This window comes from Orbicella faveolata, unplaced genomic scaffold, assembly GCF_042242905.1.
Source record: "Orbicella faveolata isolate gen_17 unplaced genomic scaffold, um_ofav_v1 contig_1, whole genome shotgun sequence".
Lineage (NCBI taxonomy): Eukaryota > Metazoa > Cnidaria > Anthozoa > Scleractinia > Merulinidae > Orbicella > Orbicella faveolata.
Genome location: NW_028301536.1, coordinates 13,602,976 through 13,619,013, shown reverse-complemented (window position 1 = coordinate 13,619,013; position 16,038 = coordinate 13,602,976). Strand labels below are relative to the sequence as shown.

Here is a 16,038-nt window from a genome sequence, read left to right as displayed (position 1 = left end):
CTGTAAAATGTCACCACTGGGACTTGGAATAATTTGAGAAACAAAAATAAGGGTAGAAAATGAAAATTTGGCTGGGAAATGGCATTTATACCCCACACCTTGAGGACCATTCTGGAACGATCTACATGTAATGGTTTCGTTCTCACAGGACTGAGAAGCCTGTGCAGTAATTGAATCAAGGACGCTGTATAGAGTGGGGTGAACGATTAGCAACAGTCTTCTCAGTCACAAGAACGGGGTGGGGGAACCTCTATCCCGAGAGTAAGGAATCGGCCAGAGCTTGGCTATCAGGGTTGCAAGGCTATGGGAATGGTTCTCCGCGCTGCAGAGTACTATGTCGTATCAATAGATTGTCCTGCTCTCAGCCAAACAAGATCGAGTGCTTTTGTTGTAAGTAATATAAAGATAACAACGAAATCGACTGTTCATGATCAAAATATTGCAGCGCATTTTAATAGTTCTGGACAAGGAAACGCTAACTAAAGAAATGAAATCCCATAAACGGTTTAAAAGCTCTTTATCTAGTCATTGGCTAATAACCCCTTAAAATAAATAGATTAACTGGAAAATACACAGTTTGATGAAAAGCAAGGTTGGATTAAGTTTGAATTTAGAACTGTCAGAACGCGACAACTAATTTGCGAATACCTTGAAGAGTTTCTTTAATGAGTAAAAAGCGGATTTGCGTGAGAGGCTATTAACAAAGATTTGATTGGTGTAAAAAATCCACTTCCTAGCAGACGACCTAGAATAAAGAATAAAGAAGCAAATTACAAGTTGTATTTAGTTAAAGCATATTTTAAAACTTTATTGTTTGGTCGTTATTGAAAAACAATCTATAGAAAAGTTGTTTATAAGTCATTACAAATATTGATAAGTAAGAGATTATAAGAAGCGTTGTAATAGTAAAAGTGATTTGTGAAAACCAGGGATTGTTCTTGGCTATAAGGTTGCAAGCATTATAAACAGTTAAACTTTAAGAGGCGACCACCACTTGAGTGTTTTTATAGCGCAATGCGTTTCTAATCGTTAAAAACGCTAAACATTTAGTACAGTGTGGTATATTGAACATAGACTTGTTTAACAGGGGTCAATTTAACTTTCTCTTCAACCCGGAAGTAAAAAGCATAAAGTTCACTTAGCTATTGTAAACGATGTAAACCCAGGGGCGGATCCAGGAATTCCTGAAAGGGGGGAGGGGGCGTTGTACATCTTAATAACTTTCGGCGCCATCGGCTTGGAGCTTCTAGTGGGGTCTAGATTTTGCCCTTTTCAACATCATTTCGAGCATTCCTGACACTTCAAAAACGTTAGAGAAGGCGTGACATAAAATCTAGAGTTTCCCGTTTATCAACTAGAAAACCACAAATATAATAATGGAGTCGCTAAGCGTACGTTATCTTTTCCTAACTTGACAGTCAGCTCTATTTGTGGAAGTGAAACAAACCACGTATAAAACTATTTCATTCCATTATTTTTATGGTGAGTCAAACAAATAACAAAAACATGCAGCTTAAAGGGAAGGGGAGGGGGGTTGCAACACGCTCAACCCCTCCCTTGGATACGCCTCTGAAACCATGTCTTTTGGTTATTACATTTTACTTTATAGTTTAGTTTCTTCGCTATTTACTGCTTTGTAATCGTAAACCAGTTTTATATAATTGCATATTATCGCAAAATGGAGTAAATATTATTGCGCAGTGTTAAATCAACGCGATCAGAAAACCTAACCTAGTCATAGCACAGTCCCCATTTGCCACCCGTCTTGAAATCGTAAGTCGTGGAACACCACTTCTTCGCGTAGCCATCCATGGTACAGTCGTGATAGTGTTTGCCATTATAGACAAATGGAAATACGCAGCAATTTCCGGCAGAATTGCCGCCATGTGTGTCCACTCCGCTATCGCACTCCTCTAAGAAACAAAAAAGGAAATCAGTTGCAGTCAGTCACTGTAGTCAGCCAGCCAGCTAACCAGTTAGCCAGTCAGTCAGCGAGCTAGACAGCCAACTAGACACCAGCCAGTCAGTCAGGCAGTCATTCAGTTAGTCACTACAGTCAGTCAGTCAGTCAGTCAGTCAGGCAATCATTTAGTCAGTTACTGCAGTCAGTCAGTTAGGCAGTCAGGCAGGCAGGCAGGCAGTCATTCAGTCAGCCAACCAGTTAGCCAGTAAACCAGTCAGCCAGTCATTCAGTCAGTCAGTCAGTCAGTCAGTCAGTCAGTCATTCATTCATTCATTCATTCATTCATTCATTCATTCATTCATTCATTCAATCAGTCAGTCAGTCAGTCAGTCAGTCAGTCAGTCAGGCAATCATTTAGTCAGTCACTGCAGTCAGTCAGTCAGGCAGTCAGGCAGGCAGGCAGGCATTCAGTCAGCCAACCAGTCAGCCAGTCAACCAGTCAGCCAGTCATTCAGTCAGTCAGTCAGTCAGTCAGTCAGTCAGTCAGTCAGTCAGTCATTCATTCATTCATTCATTCATTTAGTCAGTCAGTCAGTCAGTCAGTCAGTCACTGCAGTCAGTCAGTCAGTCACTGCAGTCAGCCAAACGTTCGAGCGTAAAACACACAGTTCAAAAACTTGAAAATATCACTCAAGTTATATCTTGGGATATTCCCCAGTTTTGGCTGCGTCACGTGACGTGTTTAAACCAATCGCTCGCGAGAACAAATACTTGATAGATGATAATTAACAATTAGATTTTGAGCTCGAGATTTCTAAGAGGTGAAGAAACTGTCATGAAACTGTTAATGTCCTTCCTCTAGTCTTCTCAGGAATTTAATTATCTATTTGTCTAAACGTCGCCATTTCGTAAACGACTTCCAACCACTGCACGCTAAATAAACAATAACCTCCATTTGACGCGAAAATGTGCTAGGATATTTGTCCGCGGACATTATCTGTTCCGAGAAGCAAACCGTTTTGCGAGAGCGTAGCTCGAGGAAAACTGCGAGCTTTGAAGAACAGATAATGTCCAAGGACAAATATCCGAGCATATTTTCAAAGTCAAATGGAGGCTATTGTGTTTATTATCCCTCAAATATTTTTCGTTACACGCGCAGTTTTGAAAATTGAGGAATACTTCGGATATTCCCCAGTTTCAGCTGGGGAATATTCTGTCACGTGACGCGTTTAGAACAATCGTGCGCGAGCGAAAAGACTTGATGGATTATAATTAACAATTAGACCTGTGGTCCGCAAGGGCTACGGGTCAATAGCCCATGAGGCGAAGCCGAACGGGTTATTGACCCGTGGCCCTTGAGGGCGAAGGGTCTAATTGTTTTAGTATCACCCAACTAGTCGGACAGAAAAGACAATAACAAAGTTAGCAAATGCAAGTTGAAGAAATAGTTATTTGGGAATAAAACCAAAGAAAGCGTCACGCTCGATTGCGCCAATTTCGCTACTCGAGGACTATTACTTATAGTCCTCCAGTAGCGTAGCCAATCAAAATGCAGGATTTGCATTAGTCTACTAGTTGGGTGATATTAATGGCTGATAGTGCACGATCACTCAGCAAATCAGATTGCAGCATTTGCATAATATAAGTGTGCAAATAGAATTTACCAAAAACGGATATTATCTTACCAATCCAACACTTGTCACAGATCACAAAGTTGCCGTAGTCATGAATCTTGCACTTGGCAACGTTGTTTCTGAAATCGGATTCAGCCACTTGGTTGCCAGGGTTCAGATGCACTCGCAGGTAAAACGAACCGTGCGGAAAGTCAGTACAATCCACCCACTGGCAGTCAATCCTCCAGTTGTAAATATCGTAACAACCGGGAGAAATGCCCTGCCCTCCTTTAACAGAGCAGTTGAATCGCTTGTCAAATCCAGGATCACACTTGGTGTCCTCTAAACAGAAGCTGGCTTTGTGTCCCTTGGCAACCTTTTCTCCCTTGTCTTGGGCTAAGAATGGAAAAAAAGTAAAGAACTTTTCGACTCCTAAATCTTCAGCTAAATCGAAATCCAAATGGTTCATGAAGACTCAAGTGTTAAAAACTAGCTTAAAACATATTTTGTATACCACCTTCTTTTAACCTTCTTTTGACCAAGCGTGCTCGGAGCAAATAAATAAAAATCATAAAAATAATAGAGCTTGCTCGGAACAAATACCAAGAGAACATGTATAGACCTCAGACCTGGTTCAGTCCGTACTGGACCTCGGACCTCGGAACTCGGACCTCGGACCTGGTTCGTTCGATCCCCCAGCTCAGCTAATTCAATTTTGGCCCTCTGTTTGTCATGTTCCCTTTTAAGGACCATAGTCAACCACACTTTTGTTTTTGTTTACATGCGAGAGTTTGGCTATTATATTTTATTCGGAGCATGTCGAAACGAAGGAAATCACAAATGCACTGTAAAACTACTAAAAGTAATTAACATACTTTCAGTAACACAACTTACAGCAAAGCAATAAGATCTCGTTTCACCATACCATATCAATAATTTCAATGGCATTGAAAATGGAGGAGGTTGAATAGGGTCCTTTAAGGTAGTGTACGTTGCGTTATTGAGGGGAGGGGCTTAAAGGACGTACAATTCTGATTGAAGAGAGAGGCTAAATTGGACCACTGTTGTATTATTCAGTTGAAACTTACTGATGAGATCATAAGAAGAGAACGTCTCCATAGAATGATAGTGCTTGTGACATTTATGCCATTGCCAATTTGACTTGGGTATATTCGGTCTGAAGTCCGCCAGTCCTTCATTTTGAATTTTGACGCTAAACCTTAACAGTCGCCGCTGGTAATACCTTGCATCTCTGAAATTAAAGAGAAAGGTTTGAAGGAAGCTTAGCAAGTGTTTACAAAGATTCGAAGAAAAAAAACGAAACAAATTGTTGGGTCTCAGCAGAGGGGGTCTGAGTATCCCACGTCCCGTCCATTTTTGGCCTTAGTATCCCGTATCCCGTATCCCGTTAGTTGGAACAATTAACAATTGCAACAATTGCAACAATTAACAATTTTCACACTCGCTATCCAGGGAATGATATATTTGTTGAAATATTCCGTTAATTTTTTCCCAAAATATCCCGTATCTCGAGAACTTCTAAGAGGGTCTCACTGTTGGTGTCGGGTTTACATACCTTTAACGCTGTGGAATTCTGTCAACCGCCATCATTGGTCTTGTGGCGAGCAAAATATTAAGAAAGTTGGAAACTCCTCTTTCATAACCAAGATTGCAACGCAATTAAGATCAGTTACGTCATCTTAAGTACATTTGATGCCTTCAAGATGCATGTTTAGCAAGTTCTAGCCAATAAGTACAGATTAAAATATGAATTATTTCAATTCATAAATACTTCACATCAAGTACAGATTATATTTTCTCCACGTACGTAAATCAGGTTAAAAACCTCACCAAAGTCTTGACGTTCAAACTTCGAGATATCATTGGTTACTTTGATTTCTATTTAAAATAATTTCAAAATTTATTACATGACTGAGAAAAATACTTCCTTGTGATTGGTCGAGAGCAGGCAAATCTAAAGTCAATTTTGAATTAGCACTGCAGTGCAAATTAACGCGCGTGCTTAATTTTCTCAGTCATACAATAAGTCATATGATCACGATTAAATCGTTCCATGAGTAATACCTGATGAGGAAGTCTGCACTAGCTGAGAGACATTTCTCCTCTAAAGGACACCTAAGGTATTCCAACGGAATAAGCTGCATTTTCATGTCATCCCGGAGTAGTTCCACGTCAGGCACTATATCTGGTAGAGCTACGTACACCAACAAAGAAAACAACAAACAATCAAGGGAATGCAGTGAGCAGCCACCGTCACTCGGTCGCGCAATTGCTTCTTGGCTTATTCGGGTGCACCCAACAAAATTCAAACTAATAGCAACACGGAGACAGAAACTCACATTTAGCATCCGAAAATTACTGTATTTTGTTTCGGAAAGGTTTTAGTGCACACAGAACGATACGATTCCCCACCGGCTGACTTCGCAGTGAGACGCCTTGTTGGCTAACCTGTTGTTCTTTAGGGAAACTAAAACTGTTTACAACCTTGCCGATTCATAGCATTACAAATTCCGGCCGTTTAGACGACAGTGATAATTAAGGTGTAATAAATATAAAACAAGAAACTGAGAAGGTACAGGAGGCCCAAGATCTAACATGACCTAACATGAGAGTAGAGATGTTAGGGTTGCATCGTCACTATAGAAAATTTTCGCAAGAGTTCGACTCCCATGACTTAAATTAGATTGTTAAGATGTGTACCCATACTACATTTCTACGGCTCACCATCAACACAAATAACTCCCGCTAGGTCCTCTTTGCTGCACGTGGTGTTTTTCCAGTCGTCATGCTGACATCTGTAAATAGAGATCTCATCTACCCGGCATTTAACCCCAGACATGATCATTCCAAGAGCTGTTCCGCCAAACAGGTTGTTTTTGGTAACAGCCTGGCTGGCATAGCCGAGATTCAGCTGTCGACAAACTGTCATGGCTTCCTCTATGCCCCATCCATCAGCACAAACGGATCCCCATTTGCCGTCGTGGAAGACTTCCACCCGGCCCTCGAAAGGGCTTCCACCGCCATGGAGCCGAATCTGTTTAAAAATTGCATTTATATTTGAGCTCTTAAACGTCTCTCTTTGAATATCAATGAGGAACAACTCGAAGCTTCTATGATCATTTCGTTCTGTGAAAGTGCACCTAACCCCAAAAAATTTTTCCGCTAAAACAAGTCCACTTGTTATTCGAAGCATTTTGGCGAAAAAATTTTTGAATTTGGTTGAATCCTCGATTTTCTATGCCCTTTCAAAGTCGCGCCTCAAGTGTTACACGACCGCGTTTCCGGGAGTCTGGGGCGGCGGTTGCTGATGACGTCTACCCAGGAACCAAACACAATGGCGCCTCAGTCAGCTCTCTGTATTTGCTCGAGAAAATGGAAACAAAACTAATCGTTCCAAAATAGATTGGAACTAAAACGTCCAAGTTTTGTTTCAGAATCATTTCTTTTACGTCACTGGAGTCAGAGTTAGGTTTCGATTCGGAAGACACCGAAATAAACTTCGATCGAGCACGTTCGACAACTGTGAACTCACCGCTTAGAGCTTTGAGAGCAATTTGCAATATTTCAAGCGACGACGGGGAAGACTTCTTTGCGAATCATGCGTTGCCTCAATGGCCAAAAAATTTCGCACTGTGCCACCCTCAGAGAAATACTTCCTTTCTAAACAGACTTGCAACAGCCAAGGGCGGCAAATGTCTTTACTGAAATCAATCGATAACTACTGCAATCTCTTATTTGTGGGAAGGAAGGAGCCAGCCAGCTCACCTAGAAAACTGCACTGTGACAGATCATAAAAGAAAAAAGATCTATTACTGTTCCACACTTACAAGGTTGATAAAAGAAAATTAACTGTATTTACCAGAATCGTTTCCTTAATTTCACTCAGTAAAAATCAAAACGCAGACAAAAAGAGCGCAGAGATAAAGCCCTTTTCATCGAGTACATATCATTTAGAAAGAAATTTAGTTCTTCAGTTTCAGGATTCTACTACAAGCTTGAGAATATGTGTACCTCGTGACCTTGAAGTTGCGGTGTGTGACATTTAACGCCAGCGTCTTCATAATGGTTGCAGTTTGTTCTGTACCAGCCGCGGTGATAGCAGTGAATGATATTCTTCTCGTTTCCTTTGCAGCGAACCTCGTCCAGCAGGACCTGATAAACAACACACCGCGCCGTGCTTAAAAAGCCCTCGCCTTTACATTACCTAAAATTAGCCCTTACATATAAGATACAAATGCTAACACCATTTCAATAAATTCCAACCAGCGCATGTTAGTTTTGGCTCCTATAAGTGATACAATTTAAATCGATTATAACTGATTATTCTAACGCTAAAATAAAATTGCTTGGTTTCTCTTTTACGACATTTGGATCACAGATTTTTGGCTTCGTTTTAAAACTTGCTGCGCCAATTTTTAATATTAATATGATCGACACAGCAAAAGTCGAGAACCTGAGCCCAACCATTTTCATGCCCCTACATTCCATTAACCCTTTCTACTCTCCAAGACCGCAACTCACCATCCGCAAAATAATTGCTAGACAAATGAGCGATTAACTATTGAACGCTCTAGAGTCCATCTACAACTAGGTGAGTATGTAGCCATTCCCATTCCCATTGTCTAGATCAAACGATGGCAGTTTCAAGCAGACTTTCATGTGCCTAACTCAAATAACGCAACTGACCCAGTTTGTGATATGCAATCGCTTCACAAACAGTAGACAATCGAAGTATTAACCGGTACTGTGCCTGATAACGATAAAAACATCCTTCTTGCCATTGAGATAATCATAGCCATGGTAATGATTTTAACCAAGCCCACTTCCGAGTTACCTTAAGCCTCTCTATCAAAGCGGGGCCTGGTCCACAGCCATTCATATGAAAATGAGTTTAATTTGCACGTGGATGAAATCTCATTTTCATATGAAAGGATGGGCACCAAGACTCGCTTTGGGAAAGACGCTAAAGGTAATTCGGAAATGGCCTATTAATGTTACTTACCTTTCCAACGCCTTTGCCGAAATACGCAGTCCTTGTTGCTCCTGCCGCTGTCCCAAATCCCATGGACCTGCAGACAACATTTGCCTCTCTCAGAGTCCAGTGATCGTCGCATATTGTGCCCCAAGAGTCATGAAATTTTATTTCCACGCGCCCCTCTGACATCTGAGCTCCACTGCGAAGACGTATCTCCAAAGGCTTGAAAAAAAATTCACCAAAAATTTAGTGATAGGCGTTGAAGATGAACTCTTCTGTATTTTTAAATCGTCGTTGAACAAAGAAAAGAGTAAATTTGTAGGGCATTTCCTCTGAGACCTTTCAATTGGCCCGTATATTATTCAAAACAAACAAAACTATTAATGAACTTAACGTCTACGAATATCAAGATTTGATGGCGGAAAGAGAGAAAAGATATCTTCCAAAATGATGAAGTCGCTGCGTACCCGCCGGCTCAGAGGGCTGTTACCGGGATACTTTCCAGCAGTTCAAATTAAGTCTCTTCTCTCCATCTCCTATATATTCCAGAAAGCTTATTTACTTCTTTCCTTTCCATTGGAAATCGTAATATACCAAAGTTGCTAAGTTGTTAAGTTGCTTGGGGAGAATGGTGCCATTCGCCGAACTCGGATGACACCCGGATGACACCCGGATGACACTTGCTCACGTATTTACATAGTACAAAGCTTGTACTCTTATGTAAATGGTAGCGAGTGACCGATCTAAACTGACCTTATCGCTCCTTTTTCGAACGCATTTGATCCTGAGAGCCTGTCCACCCTTGCACTCACTAACGCCCAACGCGGAATGGTCACATGACACGATCGATGACTCCCATCCTTCACACGTCACATGGTCCAGCCAATAGACGGGCTCCACATCCTGAACTTCCACTGCATAAGACTCAGCGTCATTCGGGAATCCAAGCTGACCGCACAACACGTAAGTGTTCGCCCTTCTCCACTTTGAAGGACAAATGTAACCCCACTTTCCCTCATGCTCCACTTGAACGATACCTTCAGATATGTAGTCGTCGACAACCGGGCCTAATAATCTCACTTTCATCTTCAAAAGCTGCAATGCAAACTAAAGATTAGTGGAGTAAAGCAAGCAGTCAACTGTTGTTGTTGCGTACATCCGGCACCATGTAGTACAGACGAAGTTTCGACTGTTAGTCGTGACTAAGGCACGGCCAAACAACGCTTGTTCAGCTCTTTCATTCCGTTCTGAAATATAAATTCTCTCTACTTGTTGCCAAACATTCGTTTAATGTAAGTTTTGAGAATTCGGTGAAATATCGTGACAATATTTCCTCGTTGATGGTTTTTCTCATTCTCATCAGTCACAAGTTACCGATGTTATGAAGATAACTAAACGTCGATCAGCTTGATCAGAAGTTGAAAAGGGTTAGAACCTGGAACGCAGTGACCAACTGGAATTTGGTTTATAGTCAAGCTAAAGTTACATCTAATAGTAAGGTATGTATTGAATCTCGATTCTTTGGAAACAAGTAACTATAAATGAGGGCAGGAGCCATAATCGGGGACGGAGACCGTAAGCGCGCGCCATTTCTAGTATTGGGGTTGTCCCCATGATATGGAACAAATTGCGCCATCGCCTGCGGCACACGCGCGTACATGCTGCGAGGATTTTTGCGGATGTCGCGCGGGGGAAATGGCGTCCGAAATTCCCGAAATTTTTCATGTTTTTCAGTTGGCCCACAACCCAACGCGTTTACGTCTGTAGGAATTTTGCTGAAGTATTTTCGTCGTAAGCTGCTCCAGTTTGAGTGAAGTAAGACAGTGTCGAATTTAGGTATGTTCCGCTGTAAGCTGATATGTATCGCTGACCAAGTTGTGTTCCGACGGATGCTTCTTTTACATGAGCTGTACATTACTCCACTTTAAATTTCACATATGTTGAAGATTAGCAGCTTTTCCATTACACAGCAAAAAACTAGCTGGATATATTTAGATATAGCAGAGCTTCAGGACTTCATAGTTTCCGAGCTCCTTTTGCCACACACTTGCGAGGAATTTGCCAGTCTATCGCGACCGAAAAGTAAAACAAAATAATTGCTAGTTTGAGTTTCGCTTGAATTGTAAGCAACGTTTGATGTTTCATCAAGGCCCAATAACTTTACGTCCATAGATACTGCTCAGTTTTATTCGTGTAAAAATCCAGTAAATTCTCTGTTATCGATGAATGAGAGCGCCTGCCGATGCGTGTTTTGTACAGTCAGTAAACATGACAAATTGTACTTCCGCCACACTTTCGTGTGAAAGCATACATCGAACTCAAACAATAACTCTATAGTTTTTAAATATGTTTAAGATTGATAAATGTTTGAGAACATCTTAAAGTGCCTATGAAGTAAAAAATAATTCCTGCTTATTTGAAAGGCTTTTCAAAGTAAAGAAGAATGGCATTTTCCTTTTTGGAATATCTTTTTTCGTTTTAGAGATATTCACGTTTTTGTATTATGGTTCCTCTAAAACAGCATAACACTCAATCGAGAATAACTCTAGAAATATTAAAGCAGTGTTCTTCAAACTTGGCACCAGAAATGTACATCACAAAAGAAACAGAATGACACCTACTATGTTGTTGCCATGGCAACACTCTTGGCTCCAGTCTCGTTCTGTGAAAAACCAAACATCCCCATTTGCAATCTTTTAAAGTGGGAAAGAGAGTATTGCTCGGAACACACATGGTTCCCATATTGTCTTAACTCTCCCCATTAGATTGGTCGGAGTGGATGATCCTTGTTTAAGATAAAACTGGGAATTTTAGTCTTAATTAAAACAGAACTAGCGGCGTAACTGTTGTCATGGCAATGGCACGACGTCTGTCATTATGTTTCTTTTGTGATGTACATTTCTGGTGCCAAGTTTAAAGAACACTGCTTTAATATTCCTAGAGTTATTCTCGATTGAGTGTTGAGCTGTTTTAGTGGAGCCACCTATGATGTCATCACTTTCCTTACAAAAACGTAAATATCTCTAAAACGAAAAAAGATATTCCAAAAACAAAAATGCCATTCTTCTTTACTTTGAAAAGCCTTTCAAATAAGCATCAATTATTTTTTACTTCATAGGCACTTTAAAAGCTAAGCTGAAAATATGTGAATAAAGCAGCAATAATCAGCAAAGTTACGATGACGCTTCCTTTAATCAACTTCGAATAACGATTTCGATTTTGTTGATCGAGTTACCAAAACTCGTTGTCTATTTTCATTTTCGCAGTGTAAAACTTCACTATGCTTATGTTGAAGAAACACACATGACGTTAGTAGCCTTTTTTGCGTTCGTGAAATTTGTTGAAGCATCTCAGCACAAAAGGTAACGAAGGAATCTTTGTCAAGATTTGTTGACAACTGAAAACACCGACTCGGTCTTGAAAGTGCTCGAGCTGCACTATGCAAATGAACTAATTGTACGCGTCAGACTTTCCTTTCAAAAACTTTTGCAAACTCACCAAACAAGCAGAAACAATAAGAAACCATCAAAACAGGTTTTGGTTATGATTAACCATTGTCTGAGAAACTCACAAATTAACTCGATACCAGAGTAGAGAGTTTTCTTGCTATATTCTTAAGTCAGAACAAGCGCAAAAACATATGCGTAAGCTTACAACTAGCGCGAGCAGATCTTATTATTCATTCCCAGCGCGAGATTGAAGTCTTGTTTTCGACCCTGGAAAACCCACCTTTTCAGTTAGCTCAGAGCATAAAACTACATGTAAGCACCCTGGTTCGTATTCGCTGCCTTATTCCCTGCCATCGCTGTGAAAAATACGCCAGATGATCTCTCAAGGTCTCTCAACTCTCACCATTTGATCACGCAACGTGACAGCATCCACGCGAGAGCCCCCGACATGTGCGTGGATCCGCGCGGATATATGACGTCAAGACGGCGCAATTTGTTCTAAAAATAGAAAAATTGTCCCATGTCATAGATGCGCGCGAATCCCGAGACTTACGGTCTCCGTCCCCGATTATGGCTCCTGATGAGGGTAGTTAAAATCTCGCTCTTTGGGGAGCGAAATATTATCATTAGTCGTTTTCTGGACTGTTACTTCAATAGTGAGCATCTTTTCAATAAGACTCGACTTGGTGACTATTCATTGGTAACCAGGTGACCATTACTGTTGCAGTTTATACAAATTTCCAACCATACCTTGCCATAGGTCGAAGTGTTAATTCGACAAAATAAACTTGGATTGAATTGGAAACCTGGAGGAACAGGTAATCAATGAAAGCTTAGCTTTGCACGTGAAAAGATCACTACTTATTCAACAAAACGTTTAGTTCCTTTCTAGTGCAAAACAACAAACACAACCACTGCAAACCATTACCCTATTACTTATGTTTGACATTCTAGCATGACCAGATAGTCGCGTGACACAAAAGGCCCATTACCTCATCCTTAGGTTTCGCGGGCTCAGGCTTGGTTATCTTATCTTTTAAATGCAGCTTGCAGACAACTCCAGCTTGGTTGAATTCACGGCAGTTGTGTCGTCCCCATTCCCTGTGTGAGCACAGCGCGATAGATCTCTCATCTCCAGTACATTTGACGTCATCCAACCAGAAGTCGTTAGTTCCGGGACCGAACGCTCCTGCCCTTTAAGAGCACAACAATAACAAAGTACTTAAGTTGTGTAGCACGTCACTGTCTGTTAACAAGTACTAACTGTTTAGAGACACGAGGTCCTCCTGATCTGGCAACTCGTCTCTTGCCCAGTTTAGGTAGCCAGGGATATGCGTGCTCGGGTATGCGTGGGCGATATGGCAATTTCGTGCGTTTCTTGGTCAGTTTTTCCGTCAGTAAATAAACTCGAATAAGGCTTATGACCAGGAATTCGTTTACTGATTTCGACTACGATTTTGCTCAAAAGAACAAACAAATAGGTTGTTTCTTAAGACAATAGACCATTTTACAGTTGTCTGCTCAGTGAGGCTGCAGGTGACCTTGGTTTGATAAAGACCTCACTGCTGTGTGTGTAAATCAAGTTGTTCTTATGCTAACTAACTGGCATTTAAATGAGAAAAGCAAAGGGGTCTGTATCAAAGTAAGGTCACCTCTAGCCTCGCTTGCATTCACATGCCTGTTCCTGCAATTGTTTACGCATATTCTTTAAACTAATATTGCACTCGGCAGATCAAAATCCTCTCGCTCGCCTAGATACGTCTCCACGCCTAAGCTTTACTGACTATCCTTATACCAGGAGTCATCCAGGGTTAGGAATCCAGTAACTTCGGGTTGGCAATTGTGTTGGAGTTAGAATTGGACTTCGAGTTGAGCCTCAGTCCTATCGAAAAGGCATGATAGTAGTTTTATTCTTCGTAAGTAACAAAAATAAAGCACATGATTAAGTTATTCTTGCCTCTTCTAATACTTAACTGGCGTTAATTCAACCAGGAAGAAGATATTTTGTTCAGAATAACACAACTGTTATGCTACCTGGTTACAAGTGGTGAGAGGGTTGTTGACCGAGAACGACCCAGTTTTGGCGCCAAATTTAAAGAGGGGCAAAAATTATTTTACATTTTTCTTTTTTTTAACGACCTGATATGGTTTCGGTATCCAGTGCAGAGGAAAGTGACCCGAGCTCAATCAGGACCACAAAGTTTTCCCGCTTGCTGAATGCTGATTGGCTCAGTACGAGCTGTTTGTGAGGATCTACCATTTCCCTCTCGCGCTTTCATTCGCGTCACGCTCTACCGACTAACAAAAAAAAAATCAACAACAACCGAGGACTACTCGTGGTCTTAAATAAAAAGGTCGAAAGACTTCATAAATCGAAATCTAACTCGAACTCAATTTCCAACTCTATAATTTATAATTCCCACCCGGGGTGATGGACAAGGCTTTTAAATTGTGGCTAGAAATTGGGAGTGGGGTTGGCAGCCTAGAACAAAGTTGGCGCACCCGCAAAAATGTTGGCTGTAAGCAACAATAACAGTCATTGTTTCTTAAATACACACTCGGAAGTTTAAATTAATAGTTTGATCATTTTCAATTGTTTCACGAAATTCTCCAAACAGCACGATGAAAGAAGAATTGGTCCTTCCGCTTTCTTGTGGACCATCAAATTAAGCCTTTGACCGAGACCGGAAAGCGCTCGAGAAACGCCTTTGACACCCAAAGCCTACGAGCTGCTGGTTTCTCCTACTATCGGCGTTAGCAACTGCCCGCAGGGTGCTAAAGGCCAGACATGTGCTTAAGCTATTTTGTCTTTGTTTCGGGCCAAAATAAAAATGACCTTCAATATACAATGTTTCCTACCAAACCAGTTCTGTACCCCATTAAGGCCAGAAGGAGTCCTTTACTCAGCGTGATGGACGTCTGGTCGTCACGTAAAATAACTTTATTGCATAACAATATAACTTGACGTTTCGTTACCCGAAAGAACAATTGAAAAACAAATTGGAGGTTTATAAGATGTAAGTTTGGAAAAGAATGGACACGAACTGTTTTTACTCTTGGTAAAAGCTTACTATTGAAATCCGAGTCGTATAGTCTTGCTTTTAATAATGAAAATTTTTTCACCTTATGAAGCTGTGAACAGCGAATGTGAAGCATTGGTAGATTTGCGCTCGGCTCCTTGCAGAATTCTCTTTTGCTTTAACCTCCTAAATTAATCCTGGTTTTTACTTAAACTACAGGCTAGAAATATCGAGTCAGATAAACAAGCCTAAAAGTTTTTCAAGTGTTATGTAACAACCGAGTTATACTTACCCTTTGGTGTAGCGCAACATGTCTGGAAATCCGAGCATTCGACACACAACTTTCGCCGCTTTCTTGTCCCATCCGTGATCACAAACTGCTTTCCATTCTCCGTTGTGTTCCACTTCAACTCTGCCTTCATGACGATGTTTGCCTCCTCTCAGACGTATTCCAGTAAATCCGCTGACGACGCCGGCTAACAGCAGAACCAGAAGAACGCGACATAAAAACGCCATGTTGAGCTCACTACAACACGACAGAATACAAATGACTGGCGGGTTGACAAGTGTGTTATTTTACGTCTAAGTGAAGTGAAGACAAAGCGATAATCAAGGAAGTTTCAAGAGCTTCGACCTACGAAGTGAAAACGGAGTTTGGGGTCGCAGTGTTGCACAGCGAAAGAAAAACCCTAAGAAAGGTTTCTCTTTGCTGGCTCTAATCGTGACAGATCACCGTCGTGCCCCAAAATGAAATCAGATACACGTCTCTCCTCAGGAGGTACTCCGAGATCAGCTGAGCGCAAAAAATAACATATTAACAGCGTGAACACAGCCCTATTGCTCTAAATCTCCAGTCATCGAGATAACAGACAGTCTTTAGATAAGCACAGTTAAACAATTAAGTCGCTGTTTTTCAAGATCTTTCAAGGCAGTCGTGCAATTCGTCAGTCGTTGTGAAGCAACTTGCCTGAGAAAACTGCGCAGAATATTTACTCATTGCGATCATTGTACGATCTGGAACTAATTTATTTGGTTTATTTACTTTGTGAAATGCAAA

At 41.0% G+C, this 16,038-nt stretch overlaps 1 protein-coding gene across 2 annotated transcripts; it reads right to left on the bottom strand.

The window, feature by feature from the left end:
- Positions 1-424: 424 nt before the first annotated feature.
- Positions 425-15,757, bottom strand: LOC110061235 (lysyl oxidase homolog 3A-like). 2 transcript variants are annotated; one of them, XM_020768068.2, is made up of 12 exons: positions 15,620-15,757; positions 15,274-15,507; positions 12,954-13,155; positions 9,266-9,607; positions 8,540-8,734; positions 7,549-7,689; positions 6,262-6,571; positions 5,602-5,731; positions 4,605-4,768; positions 3,589-3,912; positions 1,732-1,913; positions 425-745 (listed from the first exon to the last, which is right to left on the bottom strand). In XM_020768068.2, exons 2-11 carry the CDS (start codon positions 15,495-15,497, stop codon positions 1,732-1,734), a joined length of 2,214 nt encoding a protein of 737 aa, XP_020623727.2. In that variant the 5' UTR covers positions 15,498-15,507; positions 15,620-15,757; the 3' UTR covers positions 425-745. The 2 variants fall into 2 exon arrangements, with proteins under 2 accessions (XP_020623727.2, XP_020623726.2); XM_020768067.2 differs by having other exon boundaries at positions 15,274-15,738.
- Between the last annotated feature and the right edge of the window lie 281 nt (positions 15,758-16,038).

Bases quoted from the DNA above. Each gene is read 5' to 3' on its own strand.
- LOC110061235 (XM_020768068.2), bottom strand. From the start codon at position 15,497: ATGGCGTTTTTATGTCGCGTTCTTCTGGTTCTGCTGTTAGCCGGCGTC. The intron at 7,690-8,539 runs GTAAGTAACATT...GTTGTTTATCAG, and splicing joins TCGGCAAAGGCGTTGGAAAG to GTCCTGCTGGACGAGGTTCG. The intron at 4,769-5,601 runs GTATTACTCATG...CTTTAATTTCAG, and splicing joins AGTGCAGACTTCCTCATCAG to AGATGCAAGGTATTACCAGC.